General features: G+C 36.5%; 1 protein-coding gene across 3 annotated transcripts in view; it reads left to right on the top strand.

Moving 5' to 3' along the window:
- celf6 (CUGBP Elav-like family member 6) overlaps positions 1–15,004 on the top strand; it is a 131,558-nt gene that overhangs the window by 76,847 nt on the left and 39,707 nt on the right. The window contains exon 4 of one of the 3 annotated variants that reach the window (XM_058751999.1): positions 12,708–12,830. The exons of 1 other annotated variant lie outside the window; for it this stretch is intronic. In XM_058751999.1, the coding sequence (XP_058607982.1) occupies positions 12,708–12,830 (123 nt within the window). Of the gene's footprint in view, positions 1–12,707; positions 12,837–15,004 lie in introns of all 3 variants that reach the window. One more of the 3 variants, XM_058751998.1, reaches the window with a different exon arrangement.

Here is a 15,004-nt window from a genome sequence, read left to right as displayed (position 1 = left end):
TTATTAAAAATAAATAAGCGAGCCCAGCCCAGGTGACAAAAAGTAACGCAAAAGTAACGTAATGCATTACTTTCCATAAAACGTAACTAAGTAATGCAGTTAGTTACTTTTTTATAGAGTAACGCAATATTGTAATGCATTACTTTTAAAAGTAACTTTCCCCAACACTGCTCAGAATTGCGGGATGTAAACTCAGAATTGTTGAATACAACCTCGAAATTGTGAGACAAACTTGGAATTGCAAGATATAAACTCGAATTGCGGGATATAAACTTGGAATTGTGGGATATAAACTCGAATTGAGGATATAAACTTGGAATTGTGGGATATAAACTCAGAATTGTGGGATATAAACTCGGAGCTGCGGGACATAAACTTGAATTGCGGGATATGAACTTGGAATTGTGGGATATAAACTCGTATTTGACAGACTTAAACTCAGAATTAAAAGACAAACTCGGAACTATGGGACATAAACTCGAATTGCGGGATATAAACTTGGAATTGTGAGATACAAACTCAAAATTGCGAGATGTAATCTTGGAATTGTGGGATATAAACTTATAATTGCGGGATATAAACTCATAATTGCGAGATGTAATCTTGGAATTGTGGGATATAAACTTGTAATTGCGGGATATAAACTCAGAATTGCGAGATGTAATCTTGGAATTGTGGGATATAAACTTGTAATTATGCGGGATGTAAACTCAGAATTGCAAGATGTAATCTTGGAATTGTGAGATATAAACTTGTAATTGCGGGATGTAAACTCGAATTGCGAGATGTAATCTTGGAATTGCGAGATGTAATCTTGGAATTGTGGGATATAAACTAGTGAATGCGGGATATAAACCCAGAATTGCGAGATGTAATCTTGGAATTGTGGATATAAACTTGTAATTGCGAGATGTAAACTTGGAATTGTGGGATATAAACTTGGAATTGCGGATGTAATCTTGGAATTTTGGGGTATAAACTTGTAATTGCGGGATGTAAACTCGAATTGCGAGATGTAATCTTGAATTGTGGGATATAAACCCGTAAATGCGGATATAAACTCAGAATTGCGAGATGTAATCTTGGAATTGTGGGATATAAACTAGTAAATGCGGGATATAAACCCAGAATTGCGAGATGTAATCTTGGAATTGTGGGATATAAACTTGTAAATGCGGATATAAACTCAGAATTGCGGGATGTATACTCGGAATTGCGAGATGTAATCTTGGAATTGTGGGATATAAACTCAGAATTGTAGGATATAAACTTGGAATTGTGGGATATAAACTCAGAATTGTGGGATATAAACTCAGAATTGAGGATATAAACTCAGAATCGGAATTGTGGGATATAAACTCGGAGCTGCGGGACATAAACTTGGAATTGTGAGATACAAACTCAAAATTGCGAGATGTAATCTTGGAATTGTGGGATATAAATTTATAATTGCGGATATAAACTCATAATTGCGAGATGTAATCTTGGAATTGTGGGATATAAACTTGTAATTGCGGATATAAACTCAGAATTGCGAGATGTAATCTTGGAATTGTGGGATATAAACTTGTAATTATGCGGGATGTAAACTCAGAATTGCAAGATGTAATCTTGGAATTGTGAGATATAAACTTGTAATTGCGGGATGTAAACTCGAATTGCGAGATGTAATCTTGGAATTGCGAGATGTAATCTTGGAATTGTGGGATATAAACTAGTGAATGCGGGATATAAACCCAGAATTGCGAGATGTAATCTTGGAATTGTGGGATATAAACTTGTAATTGCGAGATGTAAACTTGGAATTGTGGGATATAAACTTGGAATTGCGGGATGTAATCTTGGAATTTTGGGGTATAAACTTGTAATTGCGGGATGTAAACTCGGAATTGCGAGATGTAATCTTGGAATTGTGGGATATAAACCCGTAAATGCGGGATATAAACTCAGAATTGCGAGATGTAATCTTGGAATTGTGGGATATAAACTAGTAAATGCGGGATATAAACCCAGAATTGCGAGATGTAATCTTGGAATTGTGGGATATAAACTTGTAAATGCGGGATATAAACTCAGAATTGCGGGATGTATACTCGGAATTGCGAGATGTAATCTTGGAATTGTGGGATATAAACTCGAATTGAGGATATAAACTTGGAATTGTGGGATATAAACTCAGAATTGTGGGATATAAACTCAGAATTGAGGGATATAAACTCAGAATCGGAATTGTGGGATATAAACTCGGAGCTGCGGGACATAAACTTGGAATTGTGAGATACAAACTCAAAATTGCGAGATGTAATCTTGGAATTGTGGGATATAAATTTATAATTGCGGGATATAAACTCATAATTGCGGGATGTAATCTTGGAATTGTGGGATATATAATTCTATAAAAAATTTTGTGAGATTCTGGGGTAAAAGAATGACAGAAACCAAACTCTCTTTTTTTGGTGGAACGACATATTTGCAAACAAAGGAGGGAGAGAGAACCTAGTTTAAAAATCTGAATATGTATATTCTGTCTTCATTTACTCACAAACTCAGAAGAGAGCAGCATGAATATCCTTTAGCACATCAGACATCAGCACACGTTCTTCATCCATTAATCTGGCCTGTTGATGCTGTTTGTGCATCCATTCATTTGACTGCAATGAAAAGACTCTCAGAAGGCCGGCTGTCAGATGTCAGTGGTGTCTTGATGACTCTTTAGATTTCTTTATTTCTTTTTTCTGCAGATCGCTCGTCATCTATTGGACATGGTCATATGACAGCTTCTTATTTTCCAGACCATTTGCTCTGCAGAAAGACATGACACATACAGAGAGACAGACACTGATGAGACACAAGTGATTGAAGTGAATATTTGACTCGGTCTAGATGACTGCTGTTTGACGGGACCAGACAAACTTTCAGATTTCAGTCCATGTTTGGGTCACTTTTTCACGTTTGGTGACCAAACCTGATGATGTCAGAGTGGATGATTTGTTTGATTGTAATAACTAATTTATTTTAACCAGTTTGATGCATTCAGACCAATTTGCACATCAGTTATGAACATCATTTGCATTCATTATCTACTTATCACCGTGATCAACCAATCACAGTGACTTCATGTGACTTTTTGATAGGGTTGCAAAGGTAGGGCCCTATGAAATCTGTTCCGTTTTTATTTTTCTGGACTCCTTTTTAATGGTTAAATTCAATTTTATTAATCTAATTGATTAAAATCATTAAACTTGAACAATTTAACATCAATTTATTAAAAGTTTAACAAAAATTACATGTTTAGGGCTCTATGAAATGTTTTATTTTTTCCCACCTTACCTTATTTTTTCCCCGTTTTGTTCATTTTTCTGGTTATCAAACGAAGGCATGAAACATTAATTTATCTTTTCATTAATGAAAATGAACAATTTTTATTTTTTGGCAAATAAAGGGGATTTACAATGAAAACGTTGAAGAAATATTATATGGTTATTCATTTTAAAAAATAAGGTTTTAATAATTTTAGTAGTAGTATTACGTTCATTCGTAATGTATTTCTGCCACAATGTCTTCAAGTTAAACCAAACTTTTATTTTGATGTTTTTTTGGGGGGGGGTTTCTGTTTCCATACTGTTGTGGTACTTTTACACCAGAATAAACATTAAAAATATTTTCAAAAAAACAGCCACAGGTCTTAAATGTTAATATGAGACTGATTATGAAAACAAGATAATGCAATGATTACGAAATGATTTTGAAAACAAAATAATCTAGATAAATGATTATTGTTCCACATTTTGTTTAGCAGTGATGCTCTCGTTTTGTCTTATATGCTCCTATTTGGTTTCAGTTTTTATATAAGAAATCAATCACTTTTCCTTTTATCCCTCCCTAAATGTTAGTTTTCAGTTGTGCTTGTGGGTAAAATAATATTATATTAGTGATGCACCGATACGAAATTTTTCAGAATGACATCTGTCAATGCCAATATTGATAGATTGGTGGTTATAAAATAAATAAAAAAAATTAAAAAATGTGTTAAAATAGGCAAAAATAATTAACAGTTAATAAGCTCCTTTCTATTTTTATATAGCTGATGAACTGCGAACATTGGATTGAAGGTTTTTTAATAATTTTATTATTATTTTGTATTGTTTTTCTGTTGAATTATTTTTAAAGTTAAAGGAAATTACAAAAATAATTGTGTATCTGATTTTTGCAATAATCAAACATAAATAAATAAATAAACCTGTTAAAATTGCTTATTCACCCTGTCTGTGTAAAGTTATATCCAGTAGTGACACTGTAAACTTGGAAACTTTTGGCATTAAGTGCTTTAACAAATTCCAGCTGGCCTGTTTTCTTTTTTTTTTTTTTTTTCTGGTTCATATACACATTGTAAATGCATTATTTTTGTTTGTTATTGTAAGTCATAGTATTTCCTATGATACGGAACAGATGCTGCACATGGTATATACAGTATATGTTATTTAAGCAGAAGTGAGTCCCTCTGAAGTTCGTGTGTGTGTGTGTCTGTGATGAATGACGTCATATCTCTCAGCGTCTGAGATCAACATCCGTGGCTCTGAAAGCCTCTTAGAGCCGGTTATTACGCTGCACTTTGCAGTTGAGCGTCTCTAAAGTTCAGCTCAGGTCAGGCGTGAACTCTAATTAATAGTGATCCATCTCCAGTACGTCACAGATGCCGAGATGGTGAATATATAACTCATAGGTCCGGGAATGAAAAGATAACGGACTGTAAATTCAATTTCTCTCCCATCCATCCCTGAGGAACGCTCCAGGAACTTCCAGCATCCTCTGTGGCTAATTTCATTTTTCTCAGCATAGACTAACATGTCGGAAACGGTCGTTATTGCGCTTATGGCTAGTTAATTAGGCTTGTAAAGATGACATGAGGTGTACGAGTGGCCCCTGATGTGTGCGGTGCCCCGGTCGCCGATCGAGAGCACAGAGAGACAGACAGGCTTTACAATGAACCGATTATAATATTCATTCATGATGTAACACAGCACTGCAAAAAAAAAAAAAAAAAATGTATTTTTCTTACCCCATTGGCAGATATTTGTACTTGTTTTAAGCAAAAGCTAACAAAATTTGGATATTTTCTTTTCAGAAAACAAGACATAATATCTTAAGTCATTTTACTTGTCAAGTAAATGCATCCTGATTCATTAATTAGTAGATATTTATACTAGAAAACAAGACTAAAATACTTTTTTTTTTTTTGCAGTGAGCTGATGCTTTATTAAACCTTTATAGTGTTTTATTTTTCCCTTGAGGTCCACTTATAATGTTTGTGCATCATTACAGTCATAATATTTACAGTTACAGTAATTTTCTGATCCTTACAATCACACAGACTATATACAGTACCTTTAAGACTTCTCTATATGAATGTCTGTTGTGATTGGCTAAGATCTTTGCAAATGTAAAGAGTAACAGCGCTCATGAGTGTTGTGGTTTTGTTGTCAGATCCGATGTTGTTGTCATGTGTGATTATGCAGCTTAATATGTATTTCTACATTCTGCATAAGACTCTTTTAGGGATGACCATATTACCTGTTTTATGATGACAGTAACACTAGTGAATTTTACTGGTAAGACTGATCGCTGACCCAGTTGCCCACTGAAGTGACACACATCCATCTGTCTTTATTCATATGTTTTTGAAAGATGTCTCTTCTGCTCACCAAAGCTGCATTTATGTGTGTTAAAATACTGTAAAAACATTTTATTTTCATTTATTTCTGTGCGCTGTATTTTCAGCATCATTACTCCAGTCTTCAGTGTCACATGATCCTTCAGAAATCATTCTAATATGCTGATTTGCTGCTCAACAAACATTTCTGATTATTATTAATGTTGAAAACAGTCGTACTGCACAATATTTTTGTGGAAACCGTGATACATTTTATTTTTCAGGATTCACAGATGAAAAGAAAATTCAAAAGAATAGCATTTATTTGAAATAGAAATCTATTTTAACATTATAAATGACTTCACTGTCACTTTTGATCAATTTAATGCGCCCTTGCCACATCCTTACTGACCCCAAACATTTGAACAGTATTGTATGTATATGTATGTAATATTCTTCTTTTTTTAATTTTATTTTTATTATATATAGACAATATATTACATTTTTACCTTTATATTCATGTAGATTTTTTGACAGGGCTATTAATAAAATAAAAATTTAAGTACTTTATTTTTTCCATTTCCATTTGAATATTTCTATTATTTTAATCAGCTATATTTGATTAATCGCTCAGCTGTATCTCAGTTGTTTCTCTGTCATTTCAACTGTGTCTCAGTCTCTATGTTTCTCAGTTAAATCTCATCTATGTCTCAGCTACATCTCAGCTATATCTCAGCAGTCTCTTAACTATATCTTTGCCATATCTCAGCTGCATCTTAGTTGTGTCTCAGCTACATCTCAGTTGTATTTGAGCCATATCTTAGCCATATCTCCGTTGTATCCCAGCTGTATCACATCCGTATCTATCTCAGCTATATCTCAGTTGTGTATCAGCTATTTCTCAGGTATATCTCAGTTATATTTCAGCTGTATCTCAGCTATATCTCAGTTTTATCTCAGCCGTGTCTTATCTATATCTCAACCGTATCTCAGTTATTTCTCAGCTGTATCTCAGTCATATCTCAGTCATATCTCGGCTGTATCTCGGCTGTATTTCAGCTATATCTCAGTTATATCTCAGCTGTATCTCACCTGTATTTTAGCTATATCTCAGCCGTGTCTCAGCTGTATCTCAGTTATATCTCAGCCATATCTCAGCTATATCTCAGCTGTATCTCAGCCATATCTCAGCTATATCTCAGCCGTGTCTCAGTTATATCTCAGCTGTATCTCGGCTGTATTTTAGCTATATCTCAGCTATATCTCAGCCGTGTCTCAGCTGTATCTCAGTTATTTCTCAGCTATATCTCAGTTATATCTCAGCTGTATCTCAGCCATATCTCAGCCATATCTCAGCTATATCTCAGCCGTGTCTCAGCCATATCTCAACTATATCTCAGCTGTATCTCAGCTGTATCTCAGTTATATCTCAGTTATTTCTCAGCTATATCTCAGTTATATCTCAGCTGTATCTCAGCCATATCTCAGCCATATCTCAGCTATATCTCAGCCGTGTCTCAGTTATATCTCAGTTATATCTCAGCTGTATCTCAGCTGTATTTTAGCTATATCTCAGCCATATCTCAGCCGTGTCTCAGCTGTATCTCAGTTATTTCTCAGCTGTATCTCAGTCATATCTCAGCTGTATCTCGGCTGTATTTCAGCTATATTTCAGTTATATCTCAGCTATATCTCTATTATATCTCAGTTATATCTCAGCTGTATCTCAGTTATATCTCAGCCATATCTCAGCTGTATCTCAGCTGTATCTTGGTTATATCTCGGCTATATCTCAGCTATATCTCAGCTGTATCTCAGCCATATCTCAGCTATATCTCAGCCGTGTCTCAGCTGTATCTCAGTTATTTCTCAGCTATATCTCAGTTATATCTCAGCTGTATCTCAGCCATATCTCAGCCATATCTCAGCTATATCTCAGCCGTGTCTCAGCCATATCTCAGCTATATCTCAGCTGTATCTCAGCCATATCTCAGCTATATCTCAGCCATATCTCAGCTGTATCTCAGCCATATCTCAGCCATATCTCAGCTATATCTCAGCCGTGTCTCAGTTATATCTCAGTTATATCTCAGCTGTATCTCAGCTGTATCTCGGCTGTATTTTAGCTATATCTCAGCCATATCTCAGCCGTGTCTCAGCTGTATCTCAGTTATTTCTCAGCTGTATCTCAGTCATATCTCAGTCATATCTCGGCTGTATCTCGGCTGTATTTCAGCTATATCTCAGTTATATCTCAGCTGTATCTCACCTGTATTTTAGCTATATCTCAGCCGTGTCTCAGCTGTATCTCAGTTATATCTCAGCCATATCTCAGCTATATCTCAGCTGTATCTCAGCCATATCTCAGCTATATCTCAGCCGTGTCTCAGTTATATCTCAGCTGTATCTCGGCTGTATTTTAGCTATATCTCAGCTATATCTCAGCCGTGTCTCAGCTGTATCTCAGTTATTTCTCAGCTATATCTCAGTTATATCTCAGCTGTATCTCAGCCATATCTCAGCCATATCTCAGCTATATCTCAGCCGTGTCTCAGCCATATCTCAGCTATATCTCAGCTGTATCTCAGCTGTATCTCAGTTATATCTCAGTTATTTCTCAGCTATATCTCAGTTATATCTCAGCTGTATCTCAGCCATATCTCAGCCATATCTCAGCTATATCTCAGCCGTGTCTCAGTTATATCTCAGTTATATCTCAGCTGTATCTCAGCTGTATTTTAGCTATATCTCAGCCATATCTCAGCCGTGTCTCAGCTGTATCTCAGTTATTTCTCAGCTGTATCTCAGTCATATCTCAGCTGTATCTCGGCTGTATTTCAGCTATATTTCAGTTATATCTCAGCTATATCTCTATTATATCTCAGTTATATCTCAGCTGTATCTCAGTTATATCTCAGCCATATCTCAGCTATATCTCAGCTGTATCTCGGCTGTATTTCAGCTATATTTCAGTTATATCTCAGCTGTATCTCAGCCATATCTCAGCTATATCTCAGCCGTGTCTCAGCTGTATCTCAGTTATTTCTCAGCTATATCTCAGTTATATCTCAGCTGTATCTCAGCCATATCTCAGCCATATCTCAGCTATATCTCAGCGTGTCTCAGTTATATCTCAGTTATATCTCAGCTGTATCTCAGCTGTATCTCGGCTGTATTTTAGCTATATCTCAGCCATATCTCAGCCGTGTCTCAGCTGTATCTCAGTTATTTCTCAGCTGTATCTCAGTCATATCTCAGCTGTATCTCGGCTGTATTTCAGCTATATCTCAGCTGTATCTCAGTTATATCTCAGCCAAATCTCAGCTGTATCTCAGCTGTATCTTAGCTGTATCTCAGCTGTATCTTGGTTATATCTTAGCTGTATCTCAGCTGTATCTTGGTTATATCTCGGCTATATCTCAGTTATATCTCAGCCATATCTCAGCTGTATCTCAGCTATATCTTAGCTGTATCTCAGCTGTATCTTGGTTATATCTCGGCTATATCTCAGTTATATCTCAGCTGTATCTCAGTTATATCTCAGCCATATCTCAGCTGTATCTCAGCTATATCTCGGCTCTATTTTAGCTATATATCAGTTATATCTCAGCTATATCTCAGCTGTATCTCAGTTATATCTCAGCCATATCTCAGCTATATCTCAGCTATATCTCAGCTGTATTTTAGCTATATCTCAGCTGTGTCTCAGCTATATCTCGGCTGTATCTCAGCTGTATTTTAGCTATATCTCAGCTATATCTCAGCCGTTTCTCAGCTGTATCTCAGTTGTCTTGTGTGGAGTGAGGGTGATGGTCTCTGATCTCTTCCTCTCAGGATGAGTGTCATGTCCCGCCGCTCTCTGAGGGCTTGTATGCATAATGTAAAGCTCTGGTACAGTACAGAAGACAGATGATGAGTCTGGGGTCACACCAGCGCAAAGCTCCATTAAAGCAGCTTATGTAAGACTGGATGTGGAGGGAATACAAGCTGTCAGGCAGAAGAGATGAAGTGCTGAGGGAGAACTGATGAATGAGGGGATACCGGTGTGTGTTGAGACGAGCAAGTGAAGCTCACATCACAGGAAAAACAGTCAATAATGTGCTAGTGTAGAGCATATCTCCTAAAACCGAGAATCCAACCGTGATTTCTCATGTTCACATTGTGCTTTATACTTTTTAACTTTCTCTTCCTCTGAACTTTTTTTGACGTCTTCAGCAATTTTTTTACTCAGTTCAGTCTCAAAAAGATCTGACAAAACCATAAAATGCAGTTAACAGGGCATGAAATATTGATTACTCGCTCTCCAGCTCTTTTATTGGCATGAAAGGATTATGATATTAACACAGAGCTGAAGTGCCTTTGCTGTAAGAACGTTCAATTAAGCAGCAGAAAGTACAGTAAAACAGACTCGTATGATACAGAAATGGCACGTTAGGAGCGTTACACACCAAAGAGGCTCTGAAGGAGAGTTTGATGGATAGGAATGGTCTGTAAGTCAAACAGGAATTCTGAAATCACTAATTCATCAGCATTTCTGAAAGTGTGTATAAGTTTCTTCAATGCCAAACAAGATTTTATTACTCAGTATTTTTGTCTTTGTGTTTTGTCTTTTCCAGAACAAATGCCTAAATCAAGATGCATTTACTTGAGAAGCAAAATGACTTAAGATATTATTATTATTATTATTCATATAAAAAAGTATTAAAACGAGATGAGTTTGTTTAAAACAAGAGAAAGAAAATACCAGCAAAAGTCCCTTTGAATGTAGTTTATTTTTCTGACCCCATGGACCTTTTTTTAAGCATAAAATCACCTCATTTTGATACAGTTTTTCAAAAACAGGACACAAATCAGCTGTAAAAAATATGGTAAAATAACTTACTGTAACCATTTAAAAAGGTTTATATTTTTGGCATTTTGTCTTGTGGAGTGTTAGCCTTTTCCTTCTCAACTTACTGAAAAAAAAAAAAAAGATTTATTATTAGTATTTTTGTCTTTTGTTTTTCATTTTCAGAACAAATGCTTACGCATTTTTAAATCAAGATGCATTTTCTTGAGGAGTAAAATTTCTTAAAATATGACGTCTGGTTTTTCGATAAAAATGTGTAAAAAAAATGTGAGTTTATTCTTTAAAAAAAATATACCTACCATTTATCAGCATTTTACTGTAAACTTATATGAAAGGTACTCCTGGTTTCACAGACAAGGTTTAAGTTTAGTCCCAGAATAAAATCATGTCTGGGCTGTTTTAACTGGAAGACACTTGCGCTGACATATCTTATAATACATCAGTGCAATTTTATTGTTTTCGCAAGATGAACACCAGTAATGTTTTTTTTTCTAAGGCACATTTATCAAAACTACTTAATTAAACTATGGCCTAATCCTGGCTTAATCTAAGCCTTGTCTGTGAAACCAGGCTGCAAGGTTAAGACTACAGTTTCTCCAATATAGTAGTAAAGGGAACTTACAGTTAACCAATTAAAGGGTTGTAGCATTTTTAGTCTCTTGTAGTTAGGAAAAAAAAAAAGAGACAAAAATACTGAGTAAGGAAATTATTTTTCTCAGTGTTAGCTTTTTTCTTCTCAACCCTCGTGTTTTCTCTCTCTGTCTCTCTTCAGAACAGAGAATTGAAATTGCGTTACTCTCAGACCCTTAGTGCATACAGATATCAATAAAGACTAACAGTAGAATGTAAAAATGCAAATAAATACAGATTAAAATATAATATGAAATACAACTATACAAATATATACAAATAAAGACATGCAAAAAAAGGATAGATAAAGTAGCACATGGCAGATAGAGTGCAAACAAAGTCTCTTTCAAGGAAAGTCTGTTCACTCGGCAGCCATATTTGCAATGCCTCCGGACAGCTCAAACAAGACCAAGTCCTAACTAATTGAATGGGGGAATCCTGAAATCTCAAAACCTGCCATATGAACTCACAATTAAATTACATATTTCAAATCAGCAACACAATCTGAAATGAACTGACCCTTGAATGTTGTTTCTTATTCTCAAATAGCATTTAAGGCTATGTTCACACTTGGCGTCTTTCTTAAAGCTGCCAGCGTCTGTTTTACATTATAACCCTATGGAGCAAACCGTGTTTTCAAAAATGTCCTGAGTGCTTTTTTTTAAACGCCACCACCGGCGTCTTTTTCTGCAGCTCAGAGCGTCTTTTCAAGTTGAAAAAAGTTCAACTTTTCTGAAAAAAAACGCCCTACGTCAAGCGCCTTTTTGACAGCTGACCAATGACAAGCAAATAGCGAGTCGTTTCCATAACAACAAAAACAAGAAAAAATGGAGAAGATAGCCGGTAGATAGATCGTAGAGCGCAAGGAGTTGTATGATATGAGCACAAAACTCTGTCTAGTCTAAAATCTGCCGCAAACCGTGCATCATCCAACCAGAGCTCCTGGACTAAATCATTGTAAGCACCATACGGTTTCCTTCCCCGTATAATGTCGCGCTCCCACAAACGTCGTTGTGAACCGACATTATCCTCCCAGTTAACTTCAAAACCAACGTTAACTTCAAAAGCAGACATTTCTGCAGCACACAGCGCTAGGCTACCATTGCAGCTGTTGTTATAGCAACAAAAGTCGCCCTCTGCTTATATTTGTAACCAAAACGCTGCCAGCTTTTTATTTTACTAAAAAAGCGCTCGTCAACTTTTTCTTGTCAAAAAAGACGCCAAGTGTGAACACGCCCTAAAATGTTTATTTTTGGTGCTAGACCAGCCAATGGGCATGCGTAGTTCCAACGCGCTTATGACTGCGCATTAGCTGGTCTATCCTCAGGTTTCTATGGGAACCGGAACTTCTAACGGCCGCTGCAGTGATGCAATGACTTTACCAATCAGCGATTGGCTCTTTCATTTAGAAGGCGGGACTATTCTGCCATATTGCGTGTTGCAGTTTCTCTCATTCATAAATATAGAAGTGGACCGTCTTTGTATTTCTATAGTCTTTGGTGAAAACCAGTGAAATATGAGATAAAAATCTGAGTGAATGTGAGGTAATGTGTCTCTCTGTCTCTCTCTCTCTGTCAGAAGACCGGAAGCTGTTTGTGGGCATGCTGGGGAAGCAGCAGAGTGAAGAAGATGTGCGGCGGCTGTTCGATTCGTTTGGCCAGATAGAGGAGTGCACCGTGCTGCGGGGGCCTGATGGGGCCAGTAAGGGTCAGCACCGACACAACTCTCTGACACACCGCCATCGACCCTCATTCAGCCTCTGTTACTTAAACACATGACTATTCAGGGGTGCATTTCCCCTACAACGACGTAACTCGCTGATTAACCACCATAGTACGATGCATTGTTATGCAAACGAGTCACGACTGTTTCCCGCACACTGTTGCATCTCCGTCGTTTGAACCACATTAGTTCAATTTCCAGAAGAAAGTTAAATCTAGACTTCGTTTTTTGTATCGAAATAGATCTGTGTTTACCACGTCAGCCAAAAAATATCTTGTTGTAAGCACTGTTTTGCCCTTGTTTGATTATGGTGATGTGGTATATAGAAATACACGTAAAGGTGTTCTGGAGCAGTTGGATGTGTTGTATCATGCAGCAATTAGATTGATTACTAATGCACCTTACAGAACGCATTCTTGGGAATTATACTCTCTTTTGAATTGGACATCATTGCGTACAATTCACTGGTATATTTTTATTTATTTACAAAATTTCTGCTGGACTTATTACCTGAATATCTTCAAAAGTTGCTGAAACCTCATTTTAATACATGTACAACTAGATCATCTAATTATGTTTCCTTGACTATCCCTAGAAAGAAATATACTTATGTTCGTTCCGCTTTTGAATTGCTGCTCCAAATGATTGGAATGTGCTACAAAATCTATTGAAACTAGAGACAAATATTCCAGTTATACAAATTACTAGTAAGTGCTCTGACCTTGACCTGTAAATGTTTTAACTGAGATTTTATCCTTTTTCTTTTATCACGTGTTTTATGTATTGTAATATGTGTTTGTATGTTACTCAGGAGATATTAATTCTCCTGCCAGGCTGTTATTGAAAATAAGAACTTGTTCTTAATTAACTTGCCTGGTTAAATAACAGTTAAATTAATAAATAAAATAAAGTTCAACAGTATAGGGCCATTGTTAATGACACGCATGTGGTGGAGTTATAACTTCTGTTATTTAACTGATTAGTTAACATGGCACCTGATGACTAATTTACTATTTTTTGTTCCCTGTCATTTTGCTTTCTTTGATGTTTGATTCATCGCGGGTTCCCTCTTACGTCATACTCCGGGGTTCTCTTAAGTATTTATGCACATGCGCACTCTTATTGAGGACGCGCAAAAATGCATAGATTAAAATGCATTTATATTTCAATAGAATGGAAGATATAGATTGCACTGCATGTTAGCTTGCTTATTGTGCCCAAGAGCAGAATTTATTTAAGCCTATGCCAGTTGTACTAAACAGGGCAAATTAGTGCAAGAGCGCAATTCCAAAACAGCGCCGATGGGTGCGGAAATTTCTGCGGGTGATTTACTAACAATGCGCAGATTAAACAACACAGACGCTACATCTCATTTACATATCGACCAACGCAATATACCAAGCGAAAATTCTCTCTGTTCTCTGCGGTGCCTCCTCCAGCAACAACAATTGCAGCCATTTCAAGTGCAAAATAGTTTAAGACATGCTTTTTTGGGCGTTAAATAATGGCGCAAATGAAAGTAATTTGACAAGCGCAAACGTTATCAAATCTCGTTGCATGATTCATTTGAATACTCTCCTCCCATAAATTTTGCATCTTAAAAGGAAACTCCTACAAATGCATATTCAATAAGGTCAGGTGCAAAAATAACTGTGTCCACGCCTTTTCAGCGCTAATTCACTATAACACTGTGCGTCTTTAGTAAAACCTGGCAGTATAATTTTAACGCGAAAAGACGGTTTGCGCTGGCGCAAGCTGTTAGTAAATCTGGCCCTATATGTCTTACTAACAAGAAACTATGCTTCTAACCACAGCTGGAGAGCTGTAGCTCCAACCATGCAGGTTTGTGAAGCTGATTGCGAATATTCATTTAAACTATGGTTTCGGGAAACACCGAATCGTTGAACTATGTTGGTAACGACGGAACTTGCAACCACAGTTGGTGAACAATGCTTTTGGGAAACGCACCCCAGATCGGCTCACTGTGAAAACCTGATTACATACTGTATGAATCAGCCCGTTTGCTTTGATGCATATATCAGTCTTCTGACTGTGAATTTAACATTATCTAGCTGGCTAATATGGATTGTGAGAATGATTTGTGAATGACGTTGTTTAGAGTATAGCTGATAATTGTAATCAAACTAGTAATG

The sequence above is a fragment of the Onychostoma macrolepis genome, chromosome 18 (genome assembly GCF_012432095.1).
Source record: "Onychostoma macrolepis isolate SWU-2019 chromosome 18, ASM1243209v1, whole genome shotgun sequence".
Classification (NCBI taxonomy): domain Eukaryota; kingdom Metazoa; phylum Chordata; class Actinopteri; order Cypriniformes; family Cyprinidae; genus Onychostoma; species Onychostoma macrolepis.
Note: the sequence above shows the minus strand (reverse complement) of the source record. Positions and strands in the feature narration are given on the sequence as shown.